At 40.7% G+C, this 11,499-nt stretch overlaps 1 protein-coding gene across 1 annotated transcript; it reads right to left on the bottom strand.

Moving 5' to 3' along the window:
* Nucleotides 1-5,956: 5,956 nt before the first annotated feature.
* Nucleotides 5,957-11,124, bottom strand: ISCA1 (iron-sulfur cluster assembly 1). Its single transcript, XM_041399489.1, has 4 exons — nt 10,784-11,124; nt 8,628-8,681; nt 6,857-6,962; nt 5,957-6,392 (listed from the first exon to the last, which is right to left on the bottom strand). Exons 1-4 carry the CDS (start codon nt 10,862-10,864, stop codon nt 6,244-6,246), a joined length of 390 nt encoding a protein of 129 aa, XP_041255423.1. The 5' UTR covers nt 10,865-11,124; the 3' UTR covers nt 5,957-6,243.
* Between the last annotated feature and the right edge of the window lie 375 nt (nt 11,125-11,499).

The following is an 11,499-nucleotide window of genomic DNA, read 5'->3' on the forward strand; positions in this document are numbered from 1 at the left end:
GAAGGCCGCTCAGAGCCATGGTGTTTTGCTTAGACATGCATGCACACATGCATACACACACAGAAAGAGGATAATAGATGAAAAATTTATCTGCAACCCTGAAGTACTTTGTAGTAATGAAGGTGAAGAGGAGGGAAGATATATGGAAAGTATTGCTTTGGCTCAGATTCTCCCTTTGTTGTTCAAGCAGAACTGAAGATGCACTGGTATCGTAACCTCTTTGCACAAAATGGTCACAGTATATGCAAGCCATTAGCTATAGCAGGTTCATAAAAAACAGCCTGTTAATACATTTCAGACTACGTGTAATGTGTCATGATTTTAAGAGGAGGAAATTGTGTAGGTTAATCCAGATCTCACCAAAATCCAAGACAAGTTTCCTACTGAATTCAACATCAGGAGCAACTAACAAGCTTGTAACAAGCTTTTTTTGTAGGAATCGACTACCTCTATGCACATGGATCTGAAAGTGCTCCCAAATGCCTGTAGGGCTTGTATAGGTTTTTAACATTTGCCATGATTTTGGGGAAAAAATCTTGTTTTGTGTAAATAAATGTAGCAGATTATTTGCCTACTTCTGCTTTGACAAATATCTTTTTTCATATCCCAGATATTCATTCTTCTATTACTTACAAATTGTTTCAGAGTCTAATGTCTGAAATTCCTATATCCACTAGCTGGCTCTTGGAATTCAGAATTTTCCTTCTTTTAATTTTCATTCTCTGGTTCTTGAATAATTTGATTTGTAGTACTCGGAAACATCCATAAATAATTATCAGTACAGACTGCTCACCATCAGAATTGTGTAATGTAGACATAGATGAAGTCTTGAAAGTTGACTGGAGCCTTTTCTCTTTCCTAAAGTGTTTTATTTTGTTCTACATTTCTTTCCCCTCTCTCCCATTGAAATACTTGTCTGGGATCAAAGAAACTGGCAATAACACATAAGGAAGTATAAGTTTTTGCAATGGCTCACAGACCAACCCCTCTGTGTCCTCCAGCAATAGATACTTTTCACTTTGGTTTAGAGAACTGATTGACATCTTCAGATATGGAACTGTGTGGGATTCTTATTCCTGCTCTTATTGATTCAGCATTTTTCTCTTCAGCATCTATTTGTGAACAGTTGCTAATAATAGGTTCATTAGAAAGCAAGCTGTGTTTGTTACATGATGTAGCATCCCAATTGTTAGATCTTACTGCTAACAGCATAGAAGAGAGACATGTGCTTGCTCAGAAAACATGAGTACCTTGCTGCTGATTTTTAGTGTTTGTGAGGGATGACAACAATTCTTGGAAAGCTTATTGGAAAATCTTTACATTGATGATGCAGGACTGTAAAAATATATTACTTAGATGACTCTGAATTTTTCTGTTGTTGCTTAAATTTCTTGAAGACTAGAAGTTTTGCCAAAAGTTGCAGTTTGGTAGCAATTGATATCATACAATGCAAACAAATCATCTTTGCAAAAAAAACCCAAAAAATCTAAACAGAGTATAAAAAATAATCACAGGCTGAGTATGAAAATAAACCACAAAAGAGACAGAGAACCATGTTCCCAAACAGTTCACAATAATGACGAGTACATTTCCTTTGAACTCATACTTAATATGCATAATTTAAAATATTTGTAATAGACTGCAGATGTCAACTGCTCCATGAAAAAAAAAAAATCTCTAATTTTCTGCATTATACCTTAGTTAATAAAATTGCCCAAAAGTAGTTTTAAAATGTAGTTTGTCTGGAACACTGTGTTTATGGTACATGTATAAAACAGATCACTAAGAAGAGAGATTTAGGAAGCTGTAACAGTGTGTATATCTCTGCTGAGTTTATGTCCAGAAACCAAAGTCAGCCAAATGCCAACCTATCTCTTAGTAGGAAGTTGTGAAAATGAGGATGAATGGTGAAAAAACCCAATGCTTCAAAAGTTAAAGCTGGTCAGAAAGCTCCTCTGCTTTCTTTCCATCTTGGAAATGGTTTGGCAATTTGGATTTCTGTGATCATTTGCCAGGAGTCAGGAACAGATATAAAGCACAGAACAGAATGCAAGAAAGACAAACAGCAGAGCTGGGCAATGCTTTCCACCTGCATAGGCAGAAGTACTCTGGTATTTGGGAAATCCAATAGGAAACTTGGAACACGGACATGAGGAAAGAGGCGATTCGCGTTTTGAAACGTGTGGACTGCTGCCACCCAGTGTCAGTAAGTATCTGTTGCCATGAACTAGCCCTTGGAATTCCATCCCGTCCCTAGAAAGACAGGGTCTGGGACCCCTGGGCTCTCGTGTGAGGAGCTTGGGGTGCACAGCTGCTGGCTGAGGAACGGACAGGCTGAAGCACAGCCCACTGAAAGGGAGCATAAAGGGTGAGAGTAAAGACCCTGCTAAAACTGAGTGGTTAACTTTCCCTTGCTATACCTCTCTTTAAGAAAAATGCTAGACATTGCATACAAATTTTGCTATTCAAATGCTGTTCAAGCCCAAATGCATGCAGAATTGCACTAAGTATGTACATTTTCCTCACCAAACTGAAGCAGGACATCTCTTAGGTGTTAAAAGTGGCACTAATGTGCACAGCAGCCCAAACTGCTCATTGTCTGGCAGATTACTCCACAAAAAGGTTTATGGGTCATGAGAAAAAGTAATTTGAAAGTATGCTTTTATTTTAAAATTTAAGCTCTCTTTTAAGGGTTACTTTGGGTTGAAGACAGAGGTGGACACTCTGACACATCAGACAACTATGGAATTCTTCTGTAACAAGAAACTGAAAAATTTTAGCATCATAAAAATTTGGGGCCATGAACAGTCAGGCAGCCAGTGTTAAGCATAATAGTGGTATAGCTGGAGTTTTTTTCCACCAGCGAAGGTGCTAATTTAAAGAAACAGGGGTAATAATAATTACATTTATTTAAAAAAAAAAAAAAAAAAACCAACAAAACCCCAAACCAAAAACCAACCAAAAATCCTCAACAAAACCAACTGAAGCAACATATAGCATATAAGAATTTAGTTAAAAAAAAAAAAAGTTTCTTTTGCATGAATCATTTTTATTTTGTAGCGCCTATTAATTTTGTTCCATCACCTCATGTCCAGTTGACTTGCATATTGAGCTACTCAATTTTTCCTAAACAAATTCTTCTTCCCGAGCCATCCAAAAAGAGCTATAAAACTTGCTTGACCAGGAATACCAACCTGGTTGAGCAAGCAAGTGGTTTTTCACAAGTTCTGTAAGAACTCCCAACAGAAAGACTTTCCAGGCTCCTGACTGTATGACGGATTTCTCTCTCTCTCTCTAGAATCATGAATATGCAATTGTATCAACAACCTCTCACATTTTTCCAGAATTCATTACTTGACCTTCTATTTGTTCAGAATCTTCACCTAACAGCAAAAGGAACCTTTACAGGTGCAAAGACTGTATCTAAGAGAAAAACCCAAACGTGTCATGGACATAGTACACTACAGAATATGAGTGCCATGATACAGCACTGAAGTGGAACAGTGAAAAACGCCCTTTGAGACTCATCCTGGAAACGCCTAGCCAGTTTCAAAAACCTTTTATGTCAGCAGTTACTTTTATCAAAATCATTATCCTGCATTGAAACATACCATAACGATTTTTGGTATGTGAAAGCCTTCAAGATATATTCATCTTTTCTGCTAAAATTTTTACCCTGAGAATAGTGTGTCATGAATTTTAATAGAAGGCTATGCATTAACAGCACACTGTCCCAGATGCATAAATATCTTATGTACACAGTTAACTAATTTTTTTGTCATAAATTTCTATGCCATTTCAATGCTGTTAATATCTGGAAATGTTTAATATTTTGGGGAAATACTAAATCAGGTAACAATAGCATAGTGTCTGCTTTGTAACTCCAGCACACAAACCTGTTCTCTCCCCCAGTGCTTTTTTATTACTTTAAAAAAATCATTCAAGATAGGAATATTTCATGGTTACCAACAGGCTATATTTATTAAAATTGAGGACTCTACACACATTGTTGCAAAAATTATAATGGACCAATCAACAAAACCATACAGTTTGTATGCAACTGTAAATAGCACTTTAGCAGAAGTTTAACACATTGTGCATTAGTTGTCTTAGTAAGGTGACAATTTAAGACGATTACTTCATGGGAGTACAAAAGCGCAAACTTTCATTCAAGGCATACACAAACACAAAAAGGATTACTATACATGCCACAGGTCTAAAATAAACCTCAAACCAATGCGCTCTGCCCCAAAACAAGTCAAATGAGTACCAGCACTCTTAGCAACCACCAGTGTTACCACATTCAAAGTCATATCTCTAGCAAGAAGCAGAGAAATGCAATCTGAAGAAATGCCCTTAGCTAGGAGTTTTAGATGTAATGCAACTTATCACATGAACTCCTTGTTTTTGTTTGGCAGGAGTGAGTTACATCACTACAGAAGCACTTCACCAGTGTATTACCACTAATTCCTGAATCACTATATATAGTAGCTGTGTGCAACAGTTGACTGTTGAAGGAAATAGTGTCTTTACATCAAAAGATGATATACAACCAAAATTCGAGTATTTACTATTAGACTGTAAGTAATTCTGACCTTCTGTTCCTGTGCACTACATAAAACAGATGAAGTGTAATTTTTTATTTTTTAATTTTTATTCTTCCCTTTGCCCTGGGAAAAGGTGCAGAGGGAAGAACCAAAATGTAGGTGCAATCCTACATCTACAGCAGTTGGTGACAGGCATGTGGGGTACAACTGTCCACATCAAGATGACCTCTGGATTTTCAACACACAGCCTCAATGCTCTCAGATCATTCCTATCTCAACACCTACAAGACTCCTGCTGTCCTCCTACTTTTTATTTGCACCATTTTCACCAGCTGTTCAAATCTGTTGCTCAAGCAGACATGTTACCTTCTATTCTGCACAAGTGAACACCTGAGCTGCACAATGTCATCTCTGGACAATGAGGAGATAAAAGAGTGAGAGCTCCTCTCTCATACCAGGTTTTGGGAAGGTCTGGAGAGACATTACACTTCTGTACCAGCACCAGTGAAGAACTGCTGCAGATTGTGTAAGCTTGAAAGACACTTGTTTACAACACCAAAATTCTGATTAAGTAAATTCCAAAGATAAAATGGCCTCTTACAGTATTTTAATTACTGCCTAGATTAATTTAAAAGTAATATGAAATAAGGGTTTTTTCTAATTAAAAATTATTTTTCTCCTGTTATCAAGTTAAATTCAAGCCAGGAGTTAAACACAAACTTTGGCGAAAAAATTCTACTAATCAGAGTTATGAAAAAGAGTTCAAATTCTGACAAAATTAGTAGCATGCATGATTAGAGAAAAAAGAAGTAACAAGAAATCTGAGATTTGTCTCTCAATAAGTTTTCATAGGTTTTGGTGCAAACACAGCACATTCTGTGAACATGGGGAATAAGAATGTAAAAGCAGTTTTACCACCTTTGCAACTTAATTGGGGCAAGGTAAAAAACTGAAATGTGAAAAACAAGGCCTGCGTATCACTTTTTAGCCCTCCTGTACCCAGATACTTCATGCTTTGAAAATGACCAAGTACAGCAGGGACTATGCTTTCAACAAAGAAAGGAAAATAATTAAAATTAGGCTAGCCCTCTTCCAAGCATTTCTACAACAGGCGCTACCACAGCCTACAACTATATTACTACATGAACAACATTTTTATTTCCCTGAATTTAAGGGAAAATAAACCCCAGAAAATGCACTTGTAAAAAGATGAAAGCATTGAAAAAAGTACAAAGTAAGCAAGGACTGTGTGCTTGTATATATATATCTTTATAAATACTCACACAGAAATGGTTATGATTTTTTGTTCATTGGTTTGTTTGTTTTCCCAAATCAAAGCAGAACACAATGTATTCTTTCAAATGAGAATGGGGAAGTATGAGTAGGATTGACAAAGAAAATGACAGAGGAAAAGAACAGTGAAATTTTATTTCCTTGGCAAGTGGAAGTACAGAGATGTTACTGCAGCACTTACTATTCTTACCTTTGAGATCCCAATTCATCAGAAATTACAGCATAACTACATCAGTGGTGGAATTTAACACACAGCTTATATTTTCAAATATGTAACTTTATTTTTCTTAATAGTATCCCCACTTTACGCAGCCTACAAACCTGAAGAAAATGCATTTGCTTCTGAAAGTCATAATAGTAAGTGTTTTGGGCTGCTCAAAGTCAAAGAAGTAATCCTGAGATTTCAGATGTTAAAGCTTTCTCCACAGCCACACGTTCCTTTGATGTTTGGATTATTGAAGACAAATTCACTGGACAATTTGTCTTCTACATAGTCCATTTCAGTTCCTAGAAGTGTCAGCTGTGCCTTCTTTTCAATAAACACTCTAACCCCTTGAAAAGAACAGAAAACCAGAAATTACATACAGCAAAACCATCATTCACTTCAAAATTCTCTTTTGACCACTAACAAAAAAAGAGGAAGCTAAGTATAAAGACTACCAGTACAACTTGGTTTCCCTGGCCTAATGTGGGGCACTTCAATCACTGTTTTCTTTCTACCAAGAGAAGTCTGATAGAAGTTTGGAACTGTTACTTATGTGTGCACATGAATGTCTGTTTTTTGACAAGGGACAAAAAAATGATGCTGAGGGAAATAAGCTGTAGAACATGGCAACAAATCTCAGCTTGAGTACACAATTCCCATGTATTGCAGACAGTAACCCATTTCATACCCTTCTTAAAGTCTATAAATCCAACAAGATACAAAACTTTGACAACACAGATTTCTTCTCTCAAAATGACCAGGTTTCATCCCCACTACCACAGAAGCTTGCGCTGCTGCACCAGAAACTCACCATCTTGAACTACTTCTTCATCAGAGTCTCCTTTTGATTTTGAATATTCTAATGTGTAAGAAAGTCCATTGCATCCCCTTGTACGAACACCTACTTTCACACCTACCTAAAGAAAAAGAAACAACAGAAAACACCACCACACGCATGACTTCCTTTTTAAAACCTATTTGGAACATCTAGTTAAAAAGTATGCAGAACAATGAAGTGCTGACACATATTTTTCTCCACTGCCTAAAGGTACAGGTGAATTACTGTAACAGATAAGAGGTAACTTTTTCTTTTTTCTTTTATAAATTTGACTGCCACGGTAAAAAACCCATCTGATCCTCGCTGGAGTGGATCATGCCCTACAGCATGTTAAATTTTTGAAGTAATGAACCATGGGCACTCCTATAGGAACCAGGTCTCAAAAAGACATCAAATTTCGAGGTCAGGTATTTTGTAACTTCAAATTACAATTTACTCAGATGCTAATTCAGGTAGTATGACAGTAACATAATTATGAAGCTGTGAGGCCAAAATAAGGGCAGTTACTAGATTATCACAGAACTCCTGTAATGACACCATCAGAAAATTACTTTAAACCAAAGTTCTGAAAAACATATTTTGATTTTTCATTACCTCTACTGCCAAGAAGCAAACCCCTCCCTAAATCAAGTATATGTGTATATGTGTACTGTTTTAACTGGCCTTAAAAGCCAACTTAGTCAATGTTTGTAACATTCACAGCATTCAACAAGTCTGACAAGAAAAGCATCCATGTAAGGAGAAAATTGAGACATTTTAACAAAGTAGAAAACTATTTGTGAGTAAGAATCTTTAAGAAGTATTCTGTATCACCTTCTATGCACCAGCGCTTCAGAACTGAAGAGCCAAATTTTATTATATATGTGTCCATATGTTGTGATAAAAATGTATCAAAATGTAACACGTCTCATCAAATGGGCCCTCAAGACAAACTGCATTTCAGACTGAATACCTTTCTCTACAGGAACTGCTACAAATAATGGGTTGGAAAATGCAAACACCATGTAAAGCCAGGAAACGACTGACCATATAAAGTGTAGGCCCAGGGCTTCCTTAGGATGGTTTAAAACATTGTAACAAATAAGTCTGGTTAGTTGCAGACATGCAGGAAGCAAAAAAAAACAATGTGCCTTGGTTAATAAAAGAAATATTCTTCTTGGAACAATACTTACAGTAAAAAAAGAAGGCTAATGCTTGTTTTTACAATGATTATAAAAGAAGCCTCTGTGTGTCTTTCCCTCAAGAAGAAAAGATGATAAACCCATCATTTGATGAAGAACTGGTTACTTAAAAAAACACACTGTATGGCAAGTTTCCTAAGAATTAGATATTCTCTAAATCATATGAATATAACTTTATTATTGTATACTTCACAATGAGAATTCCTACAAGAACTTAAATAATAACAGCTGAAAAGCTCTCTCCCTATCAGAAGTCTTTACTATGCCATAGTAAAGGGTTTCATTAAAATGTAGCTCAAAAATATCTGAAGCATAAAGTTTTTCCAACTTTATTAATCTAAACAGTAACTGTACAGTGAATTGTCATTACAGTCAGTTGTTTCCTGCGTTTCATTTTATAACAAAACAAAGCTTATGCATTCCCCACCAAAAAAATATGCCAACATCTCTAACAAACACCTCAGTGCTCAGTTCAAACTTCTAAGTTAGCCAGAAATGCTTTGCAATCATGAGCTGTGCTAATACCTTAGCATACCCTACAGACTGACTCTGTCTACACTTACATGGTCAGGTTTATCTTTCAGAAGCTCTTTTATCTTTTGAACAGCAGAAGGGGTCTGAAAGACAAAAGAATACATATACATTTGATTTTTTTTGTTTACTTGTATATTTGCAATGAGTGCTTGCATGTATTAAAGCTGATGCCTGTAAGATACACACTGCTGTAAAACAGATGTCTCCTCAACCTAATTGACACAGAACACACCACCTCTTCTCTCCTCACCCGCACTGCCAGCAAACAGATACCTCAAAAATTCAATCCTTAATCCTTAACAGTGGGGGTTTTGGCTGTTAGAATGGCTTAGGTTGGAAGAGAACCTTAAAGATAATCTAGTTCCAACACCCCTGCCATAGCAGGGACACTAGGCCAGGATGGTCAAGGCCTTGGACATAGGCCAGGTTGGTTCAAGCCCAAACTGGGCTTGAACACATCCAGAACTTCCCTGGGCAATCCATTCCACTCATTTCTTCCTAATTCCTCATTTAAATCTCCCCCTTGTCTTACCACTACAGTTCCTGACGAAAAGTCCCTCTACAGCTTCCCTGTAGGCCTCCTGCAGATACTGGAAGGATGCTGTGATGTCTACAGACAACCTTCCCCTCTTCAAGCTGGACAGCTCAAACCTTCTCAACCTGTCTTCATAAAGGAGGTGGCTGCAGTCCTCTTACCAACTTTGTGGCCTCCTGTGGACTTGCTCCATGTCCTTCTTATGCTGGAGGCCCCAGAGCTGGGTGCAGGGTTCCAGGTGGGCTCTCAGCAGAGCAGAGCAGAGTGGCAGAATCCCCTCCCTGGCCCTGCTGCCCACGCTGCTTTGGATGCAGCACAGGGCACGTTTGGCTTTCTGGGCTGGCAGTGCCCATGCCTGGGTCATGTCCAGCCTCTCATCAACCATCCCACCCAAGACCTTCTTGATAAGGCTGCTCCTAATCCATTCTCCACCTAAGCTGTTGGCGTGCCTGGGATTGCCCCAACCCAGGTGCAGGACCTTGCATTTCACTTTGCTGAACTTTATGAAGTTTGTATCAGTCCACCTCTCAAGCCTGTCAAGATCCATGTTGTTTCTTTGTAACTTTTTGCTCCAAAATCACTATCATAATTCAATCAAGTAGCTCTTTCTTGTAAAAATTTTGTCACACATACATTACAGACAAAAATCAGCTAGATATAGAGAGCTTAAAGCCTACTTCTCTCTCTCCATTAACCTTAAGGGACCTGTGACTTAACAGCAGATAAAATTCACCATTCATGGAGATCAAGTTGATGCAGAAATGCAAACAGCAAAATTTTCATTACATTCCCACAAGTTTCTAAGACACTGAGAAAAGCATTAGTAATGTGAAGTTCCTACCATGAGCCGAATTAAACACACAAAGCAAACGTCAAGTAGACTTGCAGTAGAAAATCCTTTCTAATTACCGCTACCACTCTTGTTGTTAGAGACCCACTACTGAGCAGGAATTGCTTGCTCTGACAAACGACTGAGCTATGCGCACTCGATCTGCCCCTGTTCCTGCGGGGAACTGACTGCACTTTTCTCTGCAGTGCTCTCAGAATCAGTGGTTGGAAAAGACCTCTGAGATCACTGAGTCCAACCTACGACCAAACACCATGTTTTCAAGTTTCGCCTCTCCAGCACGGCCACTAGTACAGAATGCACGCACTTTATTATTAACAACAGGATGTAAAGCCTTCCTGGAAAGAACCTACGCGTCAGCCTCGGTAGGTATTACCCTTTTCCAAAAAATTTTAATAAAATACTTTTTTTGGGGGTGCCTATGCGACAAGGCCCCGGGCTCGCAGGGGCCGCACCGGCGCTGCCCCGGAACTCTGCGGTTCCGCAGACGGAGCGGCGGAAACCGGGGCCTCCTCTCAGCAGGACTGGCGAGGAGCAGGAGCTACCGCCTCTGGACTCGGCAGGAGGAAGAAGAGCCCCCTGCAGCCCGCCCGCCGCAGTCGCCCCGCTGGGGCTACGACGCCGGCCGATCCCGGTCCGGCGCCGCCCGGCCGAGCGGGCACAGCCCTGCGGGGCGGCCCGTCCCCGTCCTTGTGCCCGCCCCGCTGTCGCCAGCGGCCGCCTCACTGCCCGTGGCGCAGCTCCCGCACCCGCGAGGTGCCGCGGTCCCCGCGTCCCGCCCGCTGCCCGCCCGCGGCACTGACCAGCGTGAGGGCGGCGCGGGTCGCCTGGATCCTGCGCTTGCTGACGGCGCGCACCGTGGCGCGCACCACGGACGAGGCCATGGCCCGGCGCCCTCGGCCACGGGCAGCGCCGCCCGCACGCTGTGACGCCACCGCGCACGGGCCGCGGGCGGGGACGGGAGGCGGCGGCTCCACCCCCCGGAGCGGAGTCCGGTCCCGCTGCGGCCCCGGGAGGGAGGGAGGGAGGGGCGCCGCAGGCGGCGGGGCTGCGCGCCGAGATAGGCGGCGAAGACAGCCGGGACGCCCTGCCCTTCAGCTGCCCTGGCGGAGGCCGCCGCAAAACAGCCGCCCAGGTGTCATGTGGAAAGGGGAGGTTTTTTTCCTGAAACCCTTTAATGATTGATTAGTCTGTCAGCGCCGTTGAAGGTTCAAGTTAACATGTTACGGAATAACAATCTTTATTAATTTAGGATGTTAGAGGGTTGGAATGGAGCTTGAAGATAATCTAGTCCCAACCCTTTTGCCGTGGGCAGGAACACCTCCCACTAGACTAGGCTGGTCAAGTCCTTAACCAGAACTTCCCTGGGAAACCAGTGCCTCACCTGCCTCACAGTAACGAATTTCTTCTAATACCTCATTTAAATCGCCCCTTTGTCTTATCACTACAGCTCCTGATGAGAGTCTCCAGCTTCGCTGTAGGTCCCCTGCAGATACAGGAAGGTTGCCATAAGGTCTCT

This window comes from Onychostruthus taczanowskii, unplaced genomic scaffold (assembly GCF_017590055.1).
Source record: "Onychostruthus taczanowskii isolate IOZ18803 unplaced genomic scaffold, ASM1759005v1 scaffold161, whole genome shotgun sequence".
NCBI classification, from domain to species: domain Eukaryota; kingdom Metazoa; phylum Chordata; class Aves; order Passeriformes; family Passeridae; genus Onychostruthus; species Onychostruthus taczanowskii.